At 38.7% G+C, this 24,483-nt stretch overlaps 2 protein-coding genes and 1 long non-coding RNA gene across 11 annotated transcripts in view; 1 reads left to right on the top strand and 2 right to left on the bottom strand.

Annotated features, from left to right (window-relative positions):
• Positions 1-24,483, top strand: part of LOC119077363 (neurabin-1) — a 72,524-nt gene that overhangs the window by 27,893 nt on the left and 20,148 nt on the right. For 6 of the 8 annotated variants that reach the window (XM_037184541.1, XM_037184540.1, XM_037184542.1 and 3 more), the window contains one exon: positions 4,861-5,975. In XM_037184541.1, coding sequence (XP_037040436.1) covers positions 4,886-5,975 — 1,090 coding nt within the window. In that variant the 5' untranslated portion in view covers positions 4,861-4,885. Of the gene's footprint in view, positions 1-1,853; positions 2,198-4,860; positions 5,976-24,483 lie in introns of those variants that run through there. The other 2 variants (XM_037184545.1, XM_037184543.1) reach the window with 1 other exon arrangement.
• Positions 15,972-17,114, bottom strand: LOC119077455. Its single transcript, XR_005087800.1, has 3 exons — positions 16,556-17,114; positions 16,295-16,495; positions 15,972-16,235 (listed from the first exon to the last, which is right to left on the bottom strand). It is a non-coding gene; the product is annotated as an uncharacterized LOC119077455 (long non-coding RNA).
• Positions 21,097-23,999, bottom strand: LOC119077391 (poly [ADP-ribose] polymerase-like). 2 transcript variants are annotated; one of them, XM_037184594.1, is made up of 3 exons: positions 23,484-23,999; positions 21,575-22,732; positions 21,097-21,351 (listed from the first exon to the last, which is right to left on the bottom strand). In XM_037184594.1, the coding sequence occupies exons 2-3, from the start codon at positions 22,710-22,712 to the stop codon at positions 21,167-21,169; spliced, it is 1,323 nt and encodes a 440-aa protein (XP_037040489.1). In that variant the 5' UTR covers positions 22,713-22,732; positions 23,484-23,999; the 3' UTR covers positions 21,097-21,166. The 2 variants fall into 2 exon arrangements, with proteins under 2 accessions (XP_037040489.1, XP_037040487.1); XM_037184592.1 differs by having other exon boundaries at positions 23,475-23,853.

Raw genomic sequence — 24,483 nt, 5'->3', positions numbered from 1 at the left:
CTATAAGCTATAAGTCAACTTACAAGTTGGAAATTTTAAGTCACATCATCATACTAGATGTTCTGCAGGTTTGTTATTTCCAACTTATAATTTATATGTCATTTACGCAAACTCACTACTATTATCTTTCGATTTATGCAATAACCGTTCCCGTTGTCTTTAGTCCATCTTTTATGTAGGAGTGAGTTCGTAGTAGAAGGTTTTTGCAAGTAAGAGATTTAGATAAACTTAAATTTATAAGTAATAAGTGTATTAGCTGAGCAGCATAAAGAAACCTGACTTATAAATTAAGAGAGATAAACATTTGCTCAAACCTTGTACTCAAGCACACACTTTTGTATAGATATTTCAATTTAACTTTATATTACCGCCCATTAAAATGGTTGAAAGCAGTACACGTACAAAATTTCGGCGCGACGAAAATACAATCGGCGGCGGCGGCGGCGTGAGCTATTATTTTTCGGCGGCGGCGCGCCGAAAATTTAGCAAAAAATCGGCGGCGCGCCGGCGTAAAATCGGCGGTGCACACATCTATTCAAGACACACCAAACGAATGGAAGAAGAAAAAAGTTGTTTCTTATCGCAATATTTCGCTCTTCACCTCAATAAAAAGGTACTTTTGTTTATCGATAAATTATTCTTCAATTTTATTCTCTATCATCGAACAGCTATTAAGAAATGTTCGATTCAAGTGGTAACATATTATTATGTACATTGTATCTACTGCGGTGCCGGCTGACTAACGGGCAAAATGGGCGATTGCTGAGGGCGCAGAAATACTTGATTCGAGCTTCAGTTTCCAATGGAAATTTTCCATTCAAGTTAAAAGTTGAAACGTTTTTTTGTGCTTTCAAAGTGGAAAGTGTTTTCAATTTCACAAACAACTCAATTGGCAACTTAGCCTTTTCGACCGTACTAACTATTGTTTCTTTATGATTCTTGGCCTAATGTACACCGCATGCAAAGTGAGTCCAAATTTCAATTTTCACACCCAACTCCAAACGAATAGCTAAGAAACGGTACGTGTTGATTTAGTGAATTATAAGAAAAATGAAAGTTCATTCCGAATAGGCTGACGGTGTTTTTTCATCTGAAGTGTCAATAAATCTATGTGAACATCGTCAAACTATGTTTCGAATTTAAATCAATGAAATTCCATCTTTCTTATAATTCGCTAATTAGACATGACCCTTTTCTGCATTTAGGTATCTGCCGTTAGAGCTTAGTCCCAGAAAGAATCTTCTCATTTGATGTTTTTTTTTGGAGACTGTTTCTGTTAGAGAGACGCTAATATAACGACTGGGTTGTCTCGACGGATAGAAGGAATATGTCGAATGATTTTGAATTTGGTCGAGAGAAAATGAATTGAATTCTATCTCAGAAAACCAGGTGTCATCAGACATATATAACGACGTCCCAGTCGTTATATTAGCATCTCTGTGGTTTCTGTTCACAACTTCGTAGGGTAGCGCCACCAGTCTTCGGACATGTAACTAGTAGTCAGATACTTATTATTCTTTCATTCATAAAAACGTTTATCAATGAAATAACACTAGGTCTGCACTACAGCGCATTAAAAACTTAATATAAAAGAGATGCAAGATTTTGAGTACATGTCCGGAGACTGTTACACTCACTCTATTCATTGATTTTCATAGAAAATGGGTCTACAGATTTCGGTGTGCTCACAGTCCATTGAAAACGATAATCCGGCACCGATCACATAAGACCGACTGTGTGTATAGCAAAAAAAAGGTGTAGAGTATGTACAGTACGTTTTGACGAATTTAATCAATTTTTTATTTTCCATTGAGACAAGAAATATATTATGTACAGCGTCGAAATGTTAGTACAGTTTTGTTTGCTGCGGTATACAAATGTCTTAGATGAAAATTAATTTGTTCGCGGAACATTAAAACGAAATAAATGTAACCTATCCATGAGATGAGATACACTACATTTTGCTGTAATAATAATAAAATATTTCGATAAATTGTGACGCTGTGCCGTTACAGTCGATGGTGTTTATGATATAAAAAATTGTTTTGTTCTCTCTCTCTTCGAATTATTTTTAAATTTTTTTTTTTTGTATGGCAAAACATTTCGGACTTTAGCCGATCAAACCGTATCGCTCATAACTTTTGTTCAAAAATTATTTATTTTTTTCGAATCCATAAAGTGAAATTTACTCAATATGGTAAGTTAATTGTATGCACACCACGAGTGGTATATTACGCGAAATCAGTAACGGTTTAACGAAGGCTTTACGATGAATAATTTCCTCTGTTCATTTTCCAATTGGTAAACGTTTTTTTTCGTCAGTGCGAAATCGGTTCAATAAAACATCTTTATTAACCGAAATTGAAAGTGAAACACATTTTTTCCCGTTGTTGTTGTGGTTGTTCGGATTATCATTTTTGTGTGTCACGATAAATTGCAGAAATGTTATTGCACATTCAATGGGTTAAACAAAAAATGTTTTTCAAAGTTTCTTTTCGGTCGACGAATGATATGGCGTGTTAAGAGTAATGACTCCATTAGTTTAGACACACATTATAGTCAAGTATACCAAATAGCATAACTTGAGGGACCAGTTAGGGACCAATTACACACACACACATAATAAACATTGGAAATGAGGATCTTCACCCCACTCCACATACGTATGCAAAACATCGAAAATGAAGCAATGCTTTTTCAGAAGCTTTTCCTTTGTACTTACTTTCGTGTGTAATTTTTGCCTGCTGAGCCAGAATGGTATATCGCATTTTTGTCTATGCATTTGCAGAGCTTTCGAGAGAGAAGAGTTCCTTGAAAATCATCCACTTTTCCAATGGAATCCAAAAGAAGCATAAAGCTTTCGAAAGCTCTCCAAAGCACTTAAGCAATGCGATGTAAGTTATTTTGCCTTGGCAGATTTGCGAATGGCACCTTATTATCACTCTGTACACATAGACAGACACAAGCATAACTTTCGGCTGTTTATTGAAATATCCAAGGTTGTGTATGAGGAGGTTACGCTGATCACTATTATGCAATGGGGCCGTATCGCAGAAGAACATGGCGGCTATCGGTAACTCCAACTACATTTCAGGACGAAATTTTACTTGAACTGAAATCGCGCTACAATTTTGTCCGATAATTACAGTTCAGCGATCGACGCAACCTCTTCATATAAAAACGTGGAAATATCCACTTCAATTGATTATCACTTTGCTTGGACTTGTTAGAAAATTTGTTCAGCCGATCGAATATGATACGGCAATTGGGTACCCTCATTGACAGTAAACGTCAAGTTAAACTTAGGAAAGATCATTGTGGAGTTGTGGTATTTCGAACGAATCGTTAAATATGAGTAACTTAGCCACCTGAACAGGCCAGAGCTGAGCAATCTCTAATGAGATTTAAGTGAATTAAGTGAGGCTTATTCACGTTCGAAATCGGAGAGAATGATCCGAGGCTTGAAGCCAGATTCAGTTACTTGTGTCCGCTCATTGTGCACAAAATTAGGACTTTTCTTGCTTATTCGTCAGTAAAAACGTACCTGCAAAACGAAATAGCGATTTTGTTAACTAGTTTGTAAATGGAACTGTTTTGCGCACTTGATGTGAGATTGCCTATACTAGATGTTACATTGCGTGTTCGGCAACACATCGTGCGCGCAATACAACCACAGTAACTAACTAGTTAGCAACAAGATTTTATCTACTGTAACACAGCTCTGCTTCTAACATGAACTTAACAAATATTCGGAAGCATATGCAATCAACGAGGCCTTACATTCTCTTGTAAAGACAGGAGTCACGATTTCTTGGTGTGAATAAAAACACACATGCAATCGAACACGCACACATATTTGAAAATTTGGAGATCTTTTGACGTTAAAAAAATGAGTGTTCGTGCTAGAAGCAGTGCTATGACTGTAATGACAAAATTATTACTGATTAACTCAATTCTAGTCAAATGACTTATAATTTTCATGCAAGAACAGATCGTCAGCCATAACTTGCACATATTACACATATATGAAGCACCTACTACTATACCAATAGAATCCGTGGAACTAATGCGTAAATATTAGAATTGCGCACAAACCTGTCAATTTACGTACTACAATACATGAACGGATCTGTCAGTGCGTAAATTTACTACATTTAGATACTGAAACATGGGTTGCAGAAGATAAATGAAATGGTCGAACATGAAAAACACAGCAAGCAAAAACGAGAAAGCATCCAGCCGCAGCCTTTTTTACATTTTTTATAGCCGACTGCTACCTTAAAAACGATAAATATTGAAGCTTCTCAGCGAGAGTCGACTATAATTCTGAGACTGTAGTCCTATATCCAGCGATTCGCTGTACCATATGATTGGCAGGTGACAACAAAATTCATTTTTCATAAATTTGACAGCTGTTACCAAACCTGAAAACCGTGCCGGTAACGTCCCTTTATAGTCCCCAAACGTGTAAAATATAATCAGACATGCTTGTGCGACTGAATTCATTTTTATTTTTAACTCTAATCACTTTGTTGTTCGTCTTTATATTGGAGGTGTATATGAGTCTGTTCATTTGATAATGAGCGATTGAAATTCGGGCTGTAAATTCAGCGAAAAGCAAAAAAATGTATTTCAATGATAAGACGGTGTGTACTCTCTTAGAATTTTACGTTATCTGCAATTTGTAATTCCACTAGTTAACGAATGAATAGTAGAGATTAGAGGCGAAATACACCAACCAACAGTAATCGTATTATGTGAGATTGGTGGAAGGTGATTTCCACCGTCTGTCATTTTATTATTAAATTAAAAGTTTTACTGGCGACTCATATCTAACCCTTTCTCTCTATTTACTTGCAGGACAAAGTAATATTTGGCACCGACTATGGAAAAGGCAATGAACCATTCGTCTTCCGGACCGAAAGTATCGCAAATTGCGAATTTATTCCAAAGGAAGCCGGTGGAAATGGATTCCAATGAACCGATTAAAGACTGCCAGCAACCCACAACCGTTGTGCGAACCGAATCCCATTCCACGCGTTTCAACAACGCTCGTGCACTATTCGAAAAACTGGGCGTCGAGAATCGAGTACCGCGTCCAGCCGCACTCAGTTTAAAAATGACAAATTCCAGCAGCAAAGAAGACATTTTGGGCGATTCCAGTCCCGACCGTGACAACATTCGAACGCCGTCACCGAAACGAACAAAGTATCCGATCGGTAATGCGGTCACGAATGGCGTACCGAAAAGGGATCCGTCGAAAATTCAGAACACGTCGCGTTTCAAATCCGAAAAGCCGGAGAAGCCGGAAAAACCGGAACGCAAATTTAATTCCAAGGAACTGATTGAAAAGCAAAAAAATTGGACATCCCATTTCACGAAAGCCAGGACGACGCGATTCAACAGTGATCCGAATCGTTGTGATATAATCCGAACTGTTCCCGGAACAGTTCTCTATTCCAGTAATGACATTACCTCCGAATCGCCACCCACACCTCGAATACAAGCTTCCAAATCCGTTGACACACCCGTACGTCCAAAGTCCCCGCCAAGTCCACCAGTACGCCAAATGGTACCGCCGGAAGTAAAACCTCGCATCATTAAACCGCTCAGTCCGACGAAACAACCGCCACCCATTCCAACCAACAAACCGTACAGTCCGGTGAAACATTACGCCGAACCACCGACAAAAACGGCGAGCCCAGTGAACAAAAACGACGAATTTCCGGAAAATCGTAAACGATCCATCGATCTCATTGAAGGTGACAATTGTTTGGTGCGTAGTCCGCCGGTGGAATACGCACAGGTGAAAAAGCATTCCGTTGACATTGTGTCGCCAGCTGTTGGTGTTAGTGCATCGTCGAGTCCGGTACCGAGTACATCATCAGCACCGTCCAGTCCGACACACACGGAAGATGAGAAGCAGGAAAATGAATCAACCGAAAAATCGGAACGTTCCGATAGCATTCCACAAAGTGAGTAACGATTTTTGTTGATTTTTCCTTTTTTTGTGGTTACCAGCGACTCTGCTGTGCTTATCTTGTGTACTCGATTTATTGCAAATTTATTCAAATTCAACGCTTTGTTTTGGCTCTGACCAAAAAGATCGTTTTTGTTATAATTCCGTCATCTAATTTTTCGAAAAAATGGTAAACATTTGCCTTCGTCTGTCTATCAATGATTTGATATGCCCGCCCGTTACGAGCACAGACGTTTCTGGTAGTTAATTAAAAATGAATTCGTTACTATACGGTTTGTGACGCAGTGACGCCAGTTCCAAACGATAAGTAAGTGTTGCTCTTCGATTCGGCAACAGATGTCCCGCAAATTTTTAGACGATTCCGATTGTAAGGTTGGCTTCAATCCTTCAAAGACTTTGAATCAAAGTATCTCGTTGTGCCTCCGTTTCACTTCTCCTTCTCTTACTGTTCCTTGTGTTGTTTCGGCAAGGGCAAATGTCAAAATTTACCGAAATTTATTTATTAAAGTTAAAGCTCGAAATAGGTCGACCGTGGTCAGAGATCGGCAATTTCAGGTTAGGTCAGGTCAGGTAATTTTAGGAAACAAATCTGACCTGATCTGAACCTGGTTTTTATCAAACCTGTCGGGTCTGAATTTTTCATACAAATTTTCGGGTCAACATGTTAGATCTCAGGTCAGGACCTGATAAATACAATCAGGTTTCTGTTATGGGTTTCAGCTCAAAAAAGTTCTGCTATTTTCAGTTCAGGTAAACCTGGTCTGTTCCGTGCCTTTTCATAAAGCTAACGTGAGATCCTGATGCATGTCATGCTTAAAGTGCTGCAGGTGTTGACGTTTGTCTGAAACAGAGGTGACAGTTCGCTTTTGTTTGACAGTGAAATTTTCTTCCTCAAACTGTCCCATTTGCTTCGAGGAGAAAACGGGTAATCACACTTCGCATGAATGAAAAACGTTGTCTTAACTTTAGGAGAAATATGAAGTTCTAATAAGAGCGAAGCATCGCTCCTAATTTCCTCTCGGTAAACGGTTTTTACGTCCAGAGTGGAGCGAGTTGGAATTTTCGATTTTCTTCCAGAGATGAACACAACGTGTTTCATATGTGCAAGGTAGGAGTTACCATTTTTCAAAACATGTACTAAGATGACAGTTCGGGGGAGAAAATTTCTATTCCCCACGGTAGAAAAACGTCATTCGACCAATCGTCACCAATTGTTATTTACGTATGTGGCTTTGACTGATTTGAATTTGGCGTAAAATTCGAATATGCTTTAGCCAATTCAAATTTTACGCCACAGAATCATAGACTGAGAAGTACTTAATTGACTGGGAAGTTCCCAGTGGGAATTTCGATGACTTTTAAAACTCTGACAAATCTAAAATTGTCTGTTTTCCACTTTAAAATGTTAGCCGTAAGAGAGCACAGTCTATCTCGTTTTTTAACCAGTAAATATCCTTCACGGAACTCTCTTACCACGAAATTTTTTAAGAGGAAATCAAACCTACAGAGGAACACACTGTATTTCCCACTTACTTGACTTTGGTCATTTGTTTTCGGAAATACCCACAGGGATTTGCGTCACAGAATACTCTGCCATGACAAGTTTTCTAGTTCGAATTAATGAATTGCTTAGCAGCGTTTTATTGCAATGTTCTTTACAAGTTTTAAGTCGTTAACCTTTGATTGTATGCAAATATCGAACGAAAACAGCAATAGAAGATATAATTAAATCTAATGTTGCATCACCACTGAGGAGGTCTGAGTGAATGGGTTGTATTTGGATCGATTCGGTTAATTTGCTAGTTTGACAATTTAAGTTTCGGAACATTTTAATGAAGAATTTGCTGACTCAATTGTCACAGCAAAATGACTAGAAGTGAAAATTGCCCCTATAACTGGCCCAGAGTATTGGATGGATGTATGAAAGGTAAAGGTAACTCTTCTGATTAAAGGATAATGTTCAATGTTGAACATCTAACAAGAGGACATTGCTTTTCCGAACGTCTTCAACTTAAAAACAAGTCAAAATCCAATGCATAAAATTGAAAATAAATTCTCACGCGAACGAGAACGGTTTCAATGACCAAACAATATGCACCCGATGTTGTATGTTAATGGAATCTTGCGTTCGTTTCTAAAATTAAATTCGTGGTAGGCGCTGTCCATAAAATACGTTCGTACTTGAAGAGAAGTCGTCGTAGTCAAACTTAAAATTCAACTAGAACTTTATTGTGTTAATAGATCATTGTCAATGTCGTTTGAGCTGTCAAATAAGTTGTCATTTTCACAAAGCTAACCTCAAATCCAAAGTATATAAACACTGAAGGTAATGCAAATCCACAGTTACACACGGATCCAAACTTTCAGGTGAATTTTAGCTCTGTCATGTTGCACACGTATTGAATTCGTTTGCGTCAAGTTGCATCTAGTGGTGATTTAGTGGCGTTATGTTGCACACACATAAAATTCGTTTGCGTCAAGTTGTATTTAGTGGTGAATTGGAAGGATTTAGGACCGTCATGTTGCACAAGTCTAAGGTAGACAACATACGAAAATGAATTCACCTGAAAGTTTGGATCCGTAATTTCTCTGATCCGCTGTGGGTCTGCATTACCTTCAGTGTTTATATACTTTGCTCAAATCGAACAAAAAAAGTATTGGATGGTGAGACGCCGCACAAATTTTCATACATTTCAAGGGGCGGCTCTGTGAACGAAACATCTTCTGAGGTTAGCTTTGTGAAATTGGCAACTCATTTGACACTTTTTGAGAGAAGAAACCGCTATTTGACACTGATCTATTGTATGACCCGTTTTCTGGTGAATTACTACTTTCCTCTTTTTGGCTCAGCTTTCATTCATCTTCATCTTTCGACTCGCAAAACCAGCTGCACCAATTTTACGCCGGTCCATGTGGAGCGTAGAATATTTTCCGCAAGTCAATCCCAGATCTGGGTAAAATTTAGTTATTCTTACGACGCAAGTCTAAAGAGCCGAAGAGGAGTTTGAATGTGTTTTATGAACAGTCCCTAACAAGAGTAGCAACGCGCAACTGCAGAGATATTAAACTCAATTCACAGATTCACAGACTAGTTGAGTGCAACTCTTGCAATGATATTACCACAGGCTAGCCATTTCCATTTCAATGTTTTTTCATTGAGGATGTGCAGTTTAGTGTAACTGACTGAGCAATTGCAAGCGAAAACTATGATTTCCAGAGGAAACATTTTCTTAATACATACAATTGGACCTCTAAGAGCCGACTGATACTGCAAATACTCATCGAAATTGCGGCTTAATATGTGGTTGGAATCATTCGGCTCTAAAATCTGTCTGAGGCATTCAATTGTAAGTGTTAACAAGTCTGACTTTTAATGCTCTCGTTGCATGGCCTATGTTCAAGAACTTGTTGAAAATTCTCCAAAAATTCTTGAAATTCTCGAAACACAAATTACTTGTAGAGTCAGATGGGATGTGTGAGAAAATATGGGTCAATTTTGGCACTTTTCGTTGTCGCAGAAGGTAAAAAGTTCAATAAAATAGCGTGACGTCATTGTTGGTAGTACAAATGAGTTTTGAAAAATTTTATAGAATTTTCAAGGCCAAGAATTGTCAAAAATACGTCCTGTTCCCTTGTGTTTCGTACACACTTCCCTGCTTGTCTGAATGTCTATAATTGAACTAAAACCAAAAATTGTCCGTCATTAAACACGAAATTTGCGTACCGTCACATACGACTCATTACCGCAGACAGTAAATGCCCTCAACAACAAAATGTTTGTCACGACCATAAATCATCGGCGTACTACTCAAACTCGTAAATCATCAACTGAATGATTCGTGTTGTTATTTCAAAATTTATAATAACTTTTTGTGTCGAAAATACGATCGTCGTTCATCACCGCGCTCGTAGAGTTGCGGGAAAATGATTGGTTTGGAAGACGAGTTTACTTAATTCAAATAAATTTCTCGTTGCATGAACACCAGAACATGTAAATCGTTTACTATCTTCCTTTTCAAAGACAGAAAGGCTTTTCAAAGTCTTCGTCACAACGTTAGCTTGTTACAACCGATTCGATGTTTTCTTGGTGAAGCTGGAAATATTTCTATAAATCATCCTTTCGTCGTCTCAAAATTCATTTTCGACCAGGTCGGTAGATCTACCGCAGTTGTAATGAATAACTTATACTTCGATTGATGCTGCTGTCTGACCAATATCCATGTAGCATTGATCAAGAAAACTTGTAAATTATCTTAGCGTTGAAAATCTACTTTCTCAATCGAAAGAGCGCAAAAGAGACATAAATTGGTAAACATACATGCACTCGTTGTTCCAGCAATCTTTGTGATGGAATCGGGCTAAACATTGTCGTAATGTGAAACGTAAAAGTTAATTATGGTCTCGTCCACGCCCCCTGAAGTAGTTGTGAAAGTAATTGCAAAAAAACGGAGTCTGACAACACTGCAACCAAGGCTAGACTGTAGGCTCGATACGTTTTTATGCAATTACTTCAGGACCTTTGCTAAAGCTTTGTAGTGGTAAAAGTAGTGGTAAAAGTAGTGGTAAAACCAGCTATAGTTGCAAAAGAAGTCGCAAAACCATCTTTTTGCGATTAATTTAGGATTTTGACGTAGCTGTAAAAAGTAGTTGCAAAAAAACGTATTTAGCCTATCTAGCCTTGACTGCAGTGTTGCCAGACTACGTTTTTTTACAACTACTTCAAGAGGCTCTCGTCCACCTCAAACGTAAGCGTTTCTCGCATCTCTTATCGCTTGATCTAAGCACATCCTGACAGTGTAAAATAGTCATTTTAACGAGAAAAAGAAACCAAAACACCACAAGAAACTCATACCATCCGATTCGGATTTTCAAATGTGACTATCGCCAACACATGCCAAACATTTACTCGGCTCCTAAAATACATTATTTTCATTTAAAACGCACATGTTCTGCATATGCGCGCGATCGCCTTCATCTTATTAAATTGTTTTTCGTAAAGAGTCTCAATCGCACAACAGAAATCGCTTATGTGTGTATGGTGTAACGGAGCCAGTATGATTTAGCCGGTCAGAAAAAATCGTTCTACCATCAGACTCTCTAGTCTAGCACCGTCCGTCCGGTTATAAAATATATATCTTGTCGCGCAGTGACAAAAAAGTCATTTTCATTTCTCCTCGAAAATACGCTTTGTGTGAAATTAGTCCGTTGAGTGCGTTGTGCCGTTTAGTGAATGAAAATTGGTCGAAATGAAAAATTGAATTGAATTGTGGCGGATAAAGAAATTGAAAAAAACAAAATTTCTCCCATTTAATGCCCGACAATCTATTAACACGACGAAAGCCAAAATAAAAAAAAAAAAATTAAAAAAATTATTTAATTCGTCCAAGACTGAGAATGTGATATTTGAAGTGGCTACAAGTGGATGTGTTCAAGTGAAAGTTGAATTTAAATTGTAAAAGTTCTGTTCACATAATTTCCGATCTTTTTTTTCGGTAAATGCCATTAAGCCACTTAGTGGCCAGCAGACGTCTCTGGGTAACAGTTCATTCCGTTAAACGATCGAAACGAAAAAAAAAATCATTTTTCAGATCAATAAATTCGAAACGGAAAGGAACCACAATAAAATCTATAAATTGCTCTCGTCGTCGTCGATGCAAAAAGTGAAATGCATTCCGATATTTACACATAAGTCTCTCACTCTCTCTCTCTGCCGAAATTTATATTTAAATTGAAATGTGTGGGTGCAACGCGATTTACGGATTTTTATGACGCTTCATTTTCATTGAAATCGAAATCATATAAATAAAGACGCCGTCTGATCGTACGCTATTACAGCCGAATAGTGAAGACAAAACCAACGAAAATTCTTAAATGCAACATTTATAGTACACACCGAACATCACAATGATGTTAACGTTGTTTGAACAGACGACACTCTCATATAATAAAGGCGTATGTTAACCAGTGATCGTAATACCATTTTATACAGCAGCAGCTAATTTACAATGTGTGCTGCATAAATATACATCACATTAGTCAAATTAGAAGTGGAATGAATTGAATAACTTTCGAATTGAGAAAAATAGTTTTTTTTTTCTTTTGTATTTTGAATGGCAAATTAAGTTGGAACGACCAGCAAAAGAACGCGATGACAATGTTCGATTAGTTTAAATTTTGATTGTTGTGTAGGGACGATGTGTATAGTCTTCGCGAAACCTATCAACGTTTCAGTACACTCAGAGAAATAGAATTGGGGAAATACAGTACGATGTACTATAGTGACGTATATGATGCATGAACACCGTATACGGGAAACACGTAGAAGATGGCGTTTCGTACTTCGACTTTAAAGTAATTCTCACCTCCTCAGTGCAGCCATTGAATGTCTTATTAATGGTTTTCGGACCAGTACTCGATGGCGTAGATAAAATTGGCTACTTTCCACTTTCCACTACTCCATTGAGTTGCTAGAGCGAGAGTTCAAATCTCAACCGCAGGCCGATTTGTACCGATTGTCTGGTTTTTAGAAAAAAAAAACCAAGCTGATTGCATTGGTTGTAGTCTGGTTGCAGCCTGGTTGCATGACTTATTGGTAAAATATTTGGGAGACAACTTTATTCGTCTGATGTTAATTTCACTTCTGGTATATCCTGGGACTGGTTTTGTCGCACAGATTACCACTAACAACTGTAAAAACAGTTCGGTATCGAAGAATCTCAAAAATCGAGAACTAAAGTCGGTGAAATTGGTAAAATATTAATCCGCCCATAACCTGAACTGGTTGGACAAGGCGATTAAACTCAATTTTTCAGATTCAGGTGACGTCCATGTTTGCCAAGAAAAGCCTGTACCCAAAACTATTTGATTTTTGACTTCTGAGATAGAAGCCGAAACGCCATTAAATGTATTTCGGTACAATTGCCACGAATGTCATCACATTCCATTATTGTGGACAAGGAATAAATTATAACAATTTGTTGGCAGGGGAGATATGCCAAGTTCTTCAATAATTAGTGATCATGTGCCTCTTGCTGTGCCCAGGTCCAAAAAAGCTTTGTGGAATCTAAATTGTGGGAAATGTGGGAATATTGGGAATTCACTAATCTGTTAATTACCCGATAAGGAGTCGACGGACGCCATTATCCGTATAGGCAAAGAATTGGCAGTAGTGGATCATTCGATCATGTAATTAAGTAAATTTCTCGCAAATACATCACTCAAACAATTCTTTTTATATATTTTTCGTCCCTACCTTTTCCAAACTACATTTACGACATTAGGCATGCATCGCATTACATTTACTCGATAACAAAGTTTCGACTGCCATTATGTGACGGTTAACTAAAGTTCTATTCCTTGCAGCACTTTTTCGTGAAATTGTTTGTAAAAAATGAGCTCCCCCCGAAATCTCCCCGGTGGTGTGACGCTAGGCAATATTGATGGATCCATTGAATAGTTTCGCACAAAACTTATCGAAAGTGTGCCGTACGGCCAAATTTACCATCAAATTACCAACGACATCAAATCACAAAATTCAACGTTCCGATCTTCGGTGTACGGTATATTCGAAAAGTTTTGTAAATCACGAGTTATTGCTTGGGTGAAAATGTTGTTGTGATTATATGATCCACAAAATGATTGACGAGCGACCTTGTACGGCAATAATATGAAGCGTTGGTTTCCCAGCGGACTCCAACAAATTTTTGCTTCCATCTGTTGGACATTCGAAATTTTCGATTCAAAAATCGTGCAAAAATTGTGTCAAACTTTTAACGTTCCTCCATCTCTCTTTTTCTTTCAAAATGACTTCCACGTAACAAACAACAACACCACTATAGCATTGCTCCTAGCATTAACACTGAACTAACAAGTGCCAAAGAAGGCTTTAGTGATAGAGCCGCCGCTTAACATTGTTTGTATTAAACGTTTTAACTCGTGCAATGAAAGCATGTCACTTAAATGGTCAGCCTCCGAATATATTTTCTATGTTAATGCTAGGAGCGTAGTGCTATGAACCTACACTCTTTGTTGTGTATCCTATAATGGTGTGACGTCATTTGGTGCTCATATTGGAAACATAACCTCAATGACTCTGAGGGTCTCGGTAGTATTGTAGTATTCAAGAAATATTTTCGGATGATCACGGCCACTTCTTTTCAACATTACCTTTGTGAAATAGAAAGGAGTTGTGGAGGTAGCATTTAGGATCTTCATCGACTCCAAATAAAAGTCGGTGTACCGCGCAAGAAGCTGCAAGGAAAAACGATCAAAATTCCTCACGAAACTTCGAATTTCCATTCAATTCAATTCACAGACCTTAGATTCGCTCAGACAAAAGAGGCAGAGAAGCAAATGTTGGTGCGACGACATTGTTTCACCGAATCACTGAATCGACACTGAATGCTTTTCTTTCGACTCGTTCAACTGACTCGTTTAATATGGTCGAAGGCCCCTCTACTATTCATGAAAAACGTTTAACGGAAAGTGGAAATGTTCAACAAGTTCGAATTACTTTCCGACCCAATTCATCATCCGAATGGGCAAAAAAAGCAGTCGCATGATTATGAATTGTTTACACGACTTTCCATGTACACTCAGCTTAAAATGATGGTAAACATTATGTTCCGATTAGACGGCCTATTATATATATATAGCATACAATGTCCGTCTAAACAGCACAGATTCTGTGCCACAGAACGTATTTTGATAACGTTTCGTTTGTTAGCAGATTTTCTCAACTTTGTAAGTACAGTGGAGAGTGAGCATTAAAAGCCGCAGCGATTAAATTTGCCAGGGACTGTTTTTGAGAGAACATTTTCTTGAATTTTCGCAGATTTTCCGACATTTTCCTTAATTTTAACAGAAAAATCGTTTTTGGGAAAATTTGAAAAATTTTGGAAAATTCAGGAAAATGTTTTCCCAAAAACAGTCCCTGGAATTTCCTCATGTTTTGCTGATTGTGGAATAAATTGTATGTTCGTCCTAAATAGCCTCAATGCAAACTAACACACACTCCTCCGAGAAGGGTGTGTGTGTGCATGTGTATGTATGCATTGAGACTATTTTGTTTGTACGTATTCAGCAATGAAAATTAAGGGATGGCACGTCGCCAATGTTTATCGTTTCAGTACGTTTCAGAAGAGTATAAATGTAACGGAAGCCTTTATAGATCGGTTCAGTTAGTCATGAGTTAGTGACCTTAAACATATGGAGATACTGGGCCGTACAAATACAGATACTTTCTCATTGCGTTAATGCGCAATTTCTCCAACAGTTTTTTGGAAAGATTCAGTTGCAGTTTGGAATGTGAGTAGCGCTAGGAAAACCTTCCAATTTGAGCACAAGCTTTTAGTTAAGGCCAGGTAAGGCGCTTTACATGGTAATGTAAACATTTGCGATGTTTACCGCCTTAACCTGGCCTTAAGAACAAATTTTTTTTCAAAGTTGGCGGTTAAACGACAGGAAAAATTCTTGGGATAGGGCCCATGTTGTTACGTGTCGTATCGTACCTTTAAGTTAGCTGGTTGTGAGTTGGCTTGAGCTTAAAACATTTTTCCTCTTCTTCTGACTTTCAACAGTTTTTTCTATTTGCCAAATTGCGTGTGACAGGCCAACAAACCTAGTTATGACCAGGGCTACGGTGGAAAGAATTCGTTGCAGATTTTTTCGATGAATTATTTCGTCGACTAAATTCATCGATTCATCGAATTCGCAGCAGCAGGGCGGATAGTTATTTTACTCATTATGCCTCCGGGAAATGAGTCATTACTTCAATGACATGAACGTTATACTACTCACTACGTCACATTTTTTCAGTCGACTTTTTGATGCTTCAAATCTGATGACAGCACTGAAAAAGCGTGACGTAATACATTTATGGTCACTCGCCTTCGGCTCGAGCTGCAAAGCCCCACACACTTCAAAGCAAAATCCGCATAGTTCTTGTTCTGACATCCAGTCCCATGAAATAAAATGACTTTCGACTGCGTATTCATCACTCAAACTCTTTTTGTATTTTATCGACACTCAACTGAACATTTTCATCATTTTCATTACTTGACAACATCTTGACTTAACAACAATTCGACTTCTACAGCGACTTTCATTAGGTGAAAACTGACTGAAATTCGATTCTTTGAAGGACTTTGCTCTCAAATTTTCGGTAATAAACGAGTGCGAGTCGAAATCTCCCCGGTGGCGTGACGCTAGGCAATATAGATGGATCCACTGAATAGTTTCGCACAAAATAATATCCCTGAAACGAGAAACGAGTGCCGAAAATGTGCCGTACGTCCAACTTTACCGTAAAATTACCAATGGCATCAAATCACAAAATTCAACGTTCCGATCGTCCGTGTACGGTATATTCGAATAGTTTTGTAAATCTCGCAACATTCCCTCCGTGAGACCGTTGCTGTGTTTGAATGCTCCGCAAAATGATTGACGAGCGAGCTTGTACGGCACCAACATAAAGCGTCGGTTCCCCATAGGACTCCAGAAAATTTTCCCTTCAATCTGTTCAGAAAATACTCGAAATTTTCAATTCAATCGACGATTCAACCGAATGTGGTGTACCTCAATGTTTCTGAGCGTCTCAGTTACATAGAATTCAAAAAACAGTTTCGGATGATCACGTCCGCTTCGTTTCAACGTGGCTTTGGTAATATTAAACGGAGTTGTAGACGTTTTATTTAGGATGTTAATCGATTCTACATAGAAGTCGGTGAATCGAGCGACTTGCTGGAAGGACAGTCGTTCAGAAAATGGTGAAATTTCGTATTTTAGTTCAATGTGCTAACTCCGGCTTCGGTCAGACAAAATAGGCACAACAGAAAAGGTTGGTACTTCGACATTGTCAACCAACGCACTACCGACAATGATCTGATAATTTTTCTCTGTCGTCTCGGTCAACTGACACCTCGTTCGGAACAAAATCAAACGGTTGCAAATTTGTCGCATGTTGACATGGTTTGTTAACATTGTCGAAGGTCGAAAATCGTACATCGGAAAGAGGAAATGTTGAACGAAATTTGATTAAATTTCCAGCCAAATGCAACATCATCAACAGTGGCAGAAAACAAAAAAAAAACTGTCGCATGTTTTCCAGTTGTTACAGTCTAGGTCTTACATTCGTTGCACATTTAACGTCATTTCTTTTCTGAGGTCCGTAAGAATGTCGCTAGGTTTTACTGTCTTTTATACAAAATTTCGACTGCTTCGAAAATTACAGCAAAATTTATCGACATACAATGTGTCCAACCTCAGTATCAATTTTGTTTACACTGCACTTTTAGTATACATAGCACAACGTATGGTGAATTGAATATTGTGCGCTGACTCAACGTGTTTACTTTACTGTGTAGTCTGTTCAAATCAGCGCAAAATGTTTATCGGCAAATAATTCATTGCATTTTCTTGAGTAGCTCGAACTTTGTTTGCACCATACGCAGCTCTGGGGGTTATAACGTTTATGGTTTAATTTGTAACTGGTTGAATTCGAAACGTAGTGTAGTTCGGTCAGAGTGAATTCAATTTTACCATTAATGTAAACTGTGAGTTCAAGTTCGAAGGTGGACATATTCGGGCCGGTGGAGGTGTTTTGCGGTATTTTTTCTCGACTACTTTCGTAGATTGTAAACTAAACTCTGCAGAGAAATGATAAGTTGGTACGCGTGTGGCGAGAGAGAAAGAATCTGAGGTTAAAAATTGTGTACGGTATGGGAGAGAATTACACACGAATTCTCTCAATAGAGGTGCCAATTTTTTCGACATGGTCCTTCTATCTCGCCACAGGCGTACCAACTTATCATTTCTCTGAAACTCTACGATTGAAACGGAAAACCGAAAGAAAACAACGAAACAGAGATAAAGAAAGTTCATGAGAATCGGTTCACTTGGTCATAAGCCTGTTCACTCAAGAATGAACATCGACATGTAAGTCTGAATTCACAGTCATCCGTTTTCATTCCGTTTTGTTGCCTTCATGACAGTTGTCATTTTTCTTACAATAGAGCACATTGTTTCAAATGACAACTGTCATGCACATGGAGGAAAAACGGAATGAATATGCTTTGAGGCCACCTTAATGACAATGTGAAATTTAAGATTTGAAATTTTTGGAAAATTTTTCCTGCATTTCGTACCACTTTTACATTTAGCACTACGTTCAGGCATTCCGCGTCGTGCGAGACCAAACGCAGCAATTCGCTACGATCTCCAACGGTTTTCCTTCGCATTAAGTAAATAAACTGCCCATTAAGACGTTCGATGTGCTGACGTGCTGATTGCGTATACAATGTACTCGTGTTCCATTTACTTTTCTTGAATGCTCAGTTTCAATCCAACTTTTAATCGGACAGCACTTCGCTTGTTTGACTGCAACGGCTTGTAGGCAGTGCAACGCCTAAAGCTTGCAGGAAGAGACCAGTTTTCAGAATGTTCCTTTTCCAATGTGATTGTAGCTTGTAACTAGTTTGTGTCTCAGAATTTTATTGTAATGGAGTGATCGTAAAACCTCATAAAAACGGCTAGTGTTGAAAGTTTTGGCTCATTTGTGTGCCCATGTGAGAGCAAACGTTGTGTCAGGTATGCGAAAATCCTTCTAAAACGAATCTAAATTTTTACTTGCAAGAAAGGTATTGAATCAGTGTCGTGGTTGACGAAAGAAGAAAAGTCTTGATAGGAATCGGTAGTGTCTACGATCGGCTGTGAATTTTAAGTTTGAAAATGTCCGACTACTGGTTACGTGTTACGTGATACTTGTTCGGAAACTGGTGCCTTCACACCAAGTTTCTATCTTTTATCGATCGGTCAGAGTTTCCAGCATTAGGGCGGATACATCGTCGATAAAGACGCGTTACTGGTCGTCTAACAAAGACATCTAATCGTGTCTTCCTCACTCCTCTTGACAGCACTTTACACCTAACCAAGGCAATGTAGAGTGATTTATGTTGGTTGGCTGTTGAGCTGCCCAAGGTTGTATATGAGTGGGTAAAATCCCATAAGTACTCAGTGCCGGACTGGCCCTATGGGCGTTCGGGCGATTCCCGAAGGGCCTTTTGATTTTTGTATGGATAAATGACAACGAATGGCTTTTTGAAAAATTTCTCCATACAACGCCCGAAGGGCTTTTTTGAGCCAGTCCGACACTGTAAGTACTGGCAACTTACGAATTCTTAAAGTCACGAATGCTTTGAGAGTCGGGGTCGTTTCGCAAAAAAACATGGCGGCTATCGGTAACTCTAAGACGAAATTTTAACTGAACTGAAATTGCGCTACAATTTTGTACGAAAATTACAGCAAAGTTCAGCGGATTTTGAGATAGCCACCCAAGTGATCGGCGTAACCTCCTCACATAAAACCTTAGACCTAATTTTACTTGTATGCAATGTTCGGCCACGAACCAGGCCACGTAGACTCTATTCCACGGATTACATTTTAAATTTGATTTTCACATACATTCATTATGACGCAAGCAAACTGCAACGTCGACATTGACTTTAAAATTAAATTCTCGCTGATCACAAAATAATACGATCGCCCGTGTTGACAACAATATTTTTACTAAGTCACTTCAATTTCGAGCCATTAACAACGAAACCAAATTTTTCGTTTAATTATTCATTTCTTTCATCAGCGCGCAAATTCATGACTTCGTTTGAAATAAATAAATTGGAAGAAAGACCAAGAAGAAAAATCTTAAAATTTATGTTTGTCAATAGCGATTGCGTCTGAGACGCTATGTTATTACGTCGTTTCAAGCACGGCGCACACACATACTCAACGATGAAATGTTCTCGTTACAATTTATTCGAGTGGGATATAAATACTCGAAACTCATTGACTTAAAGTTCAAAGACATTTCATTCAATTTTTATTCTCTTCGACAACATTTTACTGTCTAAAAGTAGTTCGGATGTGAACGGTATGATTTATACATCTTGCCAGTTTATATAGGCAAAATCGGTGGATTCGTACGATATATAGCTGTGACCCACATTATCACACAATTTCTAAGCTGCTGCTCTTTTCTTTACTGTGTTTTCTTAGCTGCTGCATACCACACAGCTGAACAGAACAATAATTTTATTACGAAAACTTTTTCGTCGACTGTTTTTCATAACGCTACATACGTTGCATACGTAAGCCTTACAATATTGTTACAATATGGTACATACGGTAGTGAGTAACGAAATCGGTTTTCCAGAAAATGCGTCCACTAGTTGTATGCGTACAATGTTGTTGTGTGTAGGTGGTGGTGGCGAGACTATTTTCGTTTTATTGCTTTGCATTCCACAATGATTTCGTAAAATAACTCGCATCGAAATAATGAATGGATGCGACTCGGAGTTGATTGGAAATGGGAAACGGAAATTCAGCGAAAGAGAAAAAACTAAATTTATTTTAGAGCATGCACCGTTCGGTGCAAGCACAGCGAGTGAGAAAATTTTCCGCATGAAATTCCATTCGACTATTTACTGTGTTAGTAGAGAGCATTGACATTGATTGGGAATGTAATGCTTGACGTTTTTAACAATACCGGCATTCAGAGCAGGGAGGACAGGGAGTCATAATCCTTAATTTCAGTTACAGGTCCCTGTTTTGTCTTTTTCACGTTCAGTGATTGTAACGGGAGGAAATACCCTATGAATCGATTTGAACGTACTCACGACTGCGTTCATTTTGAAAAAGCAATCGAATGCAACGGGATAATCATTTCTTATGACTACTTACAGCCAGAGGCAGTGTAATTTCAGCTGATCCACACATACAATCAAAACTGTTTATACGGCTGAAACTACTACATGTACGCGCGTGGTTGTGGGAACACCCACCGTATAAACACTTCTGATTGTGGATCAGCTTAAAAACAGCTGACGTAAATTCATGCTCAAATTTCACAGCCTCTTAGTGTATGACAAACTTATCACACAAATTAGCATAGTGTAGGACCAGTTGACCCGTTAAATAGTGTCCAACCACTTGAGCAGTTTTAGTGAATCATAACGGAAATGAGAAGAAAACAATTCTTGGACAACTGAATTCGGTGCATTTGTTTCTCCGTTTCTTGGTATTCGGTATTCGGATCGTTACGACTGCAAAGTGAAGCAACTGTGTGTTTTCTCGTTTATTTCCACGAAAAGGACATTTTATGCGAACAGAAACACAGGTAATCCAACCGATCATTCATCTTATGCATTTAAAGTTCAGTTTTAAGAGATATCGCATCCTCACTTGCGCCTCATTATAAACAACGTACTCGTTGTAGCTCAAACTCAAATCGTTATTGTCGGTAACAACTGGTCGTCCTTTCGGCACAATGACTCCATCCTGTAGTGTGCAATGACCGTCTGGATGCGGATAAATTTTTCCTTCAAAATAGAATTCGTGTTACGTGAACTGAACTGTTTTCGTTGGGCTCTGCCTCAGTAAGCACAATTCGAAATTATGATGGAAATTGTACAGGGGTTTGCGAAACCACTGGTGCAGCCCAGACGGTCTTAATTTCGAATTGACATTTAGTTGGGGCTTTCCCTTTGTTCAATTTCGAATCGAGCTTATTGATCACAAAAAATCGAAAAACGTTTGCCTTACCTATTCGCTTAACTGAGTGTTTGTTCTCCGGTAATTCGTACAGTAAATTCGGTTTGCTGTTGTGTACCGTCTCGACACATTCGTCGTTATCACCAATCGCCACTTCACAGAGCAACATCAATCCATCAGCTCGATTATCTTTACCGGTGACACAAAATTTCGTTGACTTCGATATCATGTCGGCGAAATAGATTCCCTTGCCAAACTTTTTGCCAAGCCGTGGAATTTCGGCGGGAGCAATTCGCAGACCATGACTGAGAATGCTGACAAAATTCGATAGAAATGAGCCGTGCCACAGCAGATAGCGATGACAGAAATTCTTGAACGGTTCGAAGCGTTCGTCCTCACCTTTTCGAGATACTTTGAATATTTCGTCGATTTCCAGCTCGTAATCGTTGTTCGCTTGATGATTGGTAACCTTTGCATACTCTTCCAACAAGACGAACTCATAGTCGGTGCGTGCGAGAGGAATAATTTCCGTGTTCAGTCGATGATACCGGTCGACAATTGACAATTTACTGGTAATTTCGTCGCGTACCAAATGATACGACTGTACGATGGCGAACAGACCTTTCAAATTTCTCACCTCGGCTGTGACTTGATCGTAGGTGCAAATAGTCGATGCTTTACGTTTGTATGGAATCAAACTGTAATAGCGACTCGACAGTTCGATGAAACGTTCTGTTGCTTCACCTCTGTTGATCTGATGCCAGATTCGCTCGATCACCATCATTGCATCGATGATCTGATCCAAAGTGAACTGGTCCAGACCCATTTTGTCGGTGTCGACGTTCAGTTCCTCTACGGTTTTCTTTGTGAAATTTATGTCGTAAATTTGTCTCATCAAATTTTCGACAGGTTTCGCCAGCACTGACGATGAATCGTGCGAACCATTCGCATGGTACAATTTCCCATTGACCAACTCAATGTTCAATTTGTACCATTTTTCTGCACCATGCCCGTATGTGTCACTATCGAAGGCGTGCACCTTCTTTCCTCTGATCACTTTGATTACCTTCAGAAATTGATTCTTTCCCTTATTGGCCGAGGTATTGTTGAATTCCCGTTTCAAGGCCCTTACTGGTGCAGGGGCGTCATCGTTAGTGCCAGATTTTAAAGTAAATTTCTCCGGTTTCATGGTCGTAATTGATGTCAGTTCTGAAAAAATAGATTAGAAGTCAATGAGTCACAGAAACGAAAATTGTGTCGATGGACTGTCGTCATGCAATTTTAGTCATCGACAACACCATTGGTGTAACGTCTAGATTAGGGTCATAGTTTAGTGCTTAATGACAACCGGTCTTAGTCTATGTAGAACGTTAAATGCTTAATTTGTGCTGGTGATTGGACCTAGCCATCCCTTGAGTGCTGTGTCAATTGGAGAACTTTGGTAAATCTATTCAGAAGCTATTTGTGTTAGGTCTACAAGCATCAACAGCTTGTGTCTGTATCAGTCTCTCATAGGGCTGCAGCCGTTACAAATCAAATTTTCGAATTGTGTGCCACGACACACCGTTTCATAACAAATTTTTATCTTCGAATTGCATTCGTCATATATGGGCCCAAGACCTTCAATTTCACACCAATTTGGATTTCCGACAATGTGTAACGGCTACACAATGTCTACTGTTGAAATTGATGTATTAAGCCGGGCAGTCTTAAGAGGAACCGTCGGCTTTATCACATTTGTTGACCTTAAATATATTCGTTCTACAGCACCAAAGTAAACACCGGGTAAGACTAAGCTCTGTATATTTCAGCCAGCACAAAATTGCTTCGCTAGCACAAATATACTTCAAGCCAAAAGAAACGTTTGAATCGTTCACTAACGTTCACTGTCGTGCACTAGAACTAGTCCCAATTTAAACGCAACTCAAACAATAAATGTAGTGACACAAACCGTTCTTACGTGGCTGATGTATTCGACTCAGTGGTTTCCTTTGTTCGCCCGAATCACGCAACTGCTGAACGATCGTGAACGTCCTATCCCATTAACAATATTGTGAAGAAAACGTTACAAGTCAGTCTAATATGCCGCAGCGTTTATGAATAATTGTGAGTCGTGTCGTTACCCAATATTAACTTAACAATGACGATGCCACAAAAGATATAAATTTTGAAAGAAGACACCGATCGCAATGCACATTGTGCCTTATCGTCAACGATGGAAATGATATAAATGATTATGATTGTGATAAGACAAATGAGTTTCTAAGTAAATCAATTTAACCGAAAAACGAAAATATAAAGATTGTCGCTGAATGCGTCAATGGACAGCAAACAAATTACTTTTATCGGATTTTGGTGCCGAAAGTTGGGTTTTTCGAATTGTTGATAAGTTGCGGCTAATTGGATGAGTAAACTGCTAGGGAGAAGTAGGTCATTTGTTAATTCAGATAGCTTCACTTAGCCGGACCATTAACATCTGAGCAACTTTCTAACGATAGAACTTAACGAACTTTCGGAATAACTTTTCGAGTAACGTGTTACTGACTGTGCCTCCGTTTCTTCTATTGTTTGGCCAAACCGAAAGAGCGAAGTACCTTTGCGTAATCAGTGATCCGATCTGTGCAAAACCCGTTTTTTTATCATGCCGCGCCGTATCTTTACTCAATTTGTTTTGATCTCACTTCAAACTCTAACCATTACCGATGCATCGCTGAAATGAGCAAGTTTCGGTGTCGATGTCACGTATAAGTAATGACATGACTGATATCTATCATGTTTTTCGTGTTAATCAGCAAGGTCATCAGTTTTATCACAGTCAAACAAAGTTGTTCGTTTACAAAGTATAACTAAATTGGAATTACATCCGACTGGTACACACGTGTAACTAGCTCAGAAACCCAATGAGTAGTACATGTAACGATAAGAACGACCTGCAATAACGGTGCATCGCAGTTTGTCAC

Source organism: Bradysia coprophila, unplaced genomic scaffold (genome assembly GCF_014529535.1).
Source record: "Bradysia coprophila strain Holo2 unplaced genomic scaffold, BU_Bcop_v1 contig_235, whole genome shotgun sequence".
Classification (NCBI taxonomy): Eukaryota; Metazoa; Arthropoda; class Insecta; order Diptera; family Sciaridae; genus Bradysia; species Bradysia coprophila.
The sequence above is the reverse complement of the archived record's forward strand: the minus strand, read 5'-3'. Positions and strand labels throughout refer to the sequence as shown.

What these genes read in the sequence shown, in the direction of transcription:
- LOC119077391 (XM_037184594.1), bottom strand. Translation starts at nt 22,712, where the DNA reads ATGAAACCGGAGAAATTTACTTTAAAATCTGGCACTAACGATGACGCC. An exon ending in ACACTCAGTTAAGCGAATAG is followed by an intron (nt 21,352 to 21,574) that starts GTAAGGCAAACG and finishes TCTATTTTGAAG; the next exon opens with GAAAAATTTATCCGCATCCA.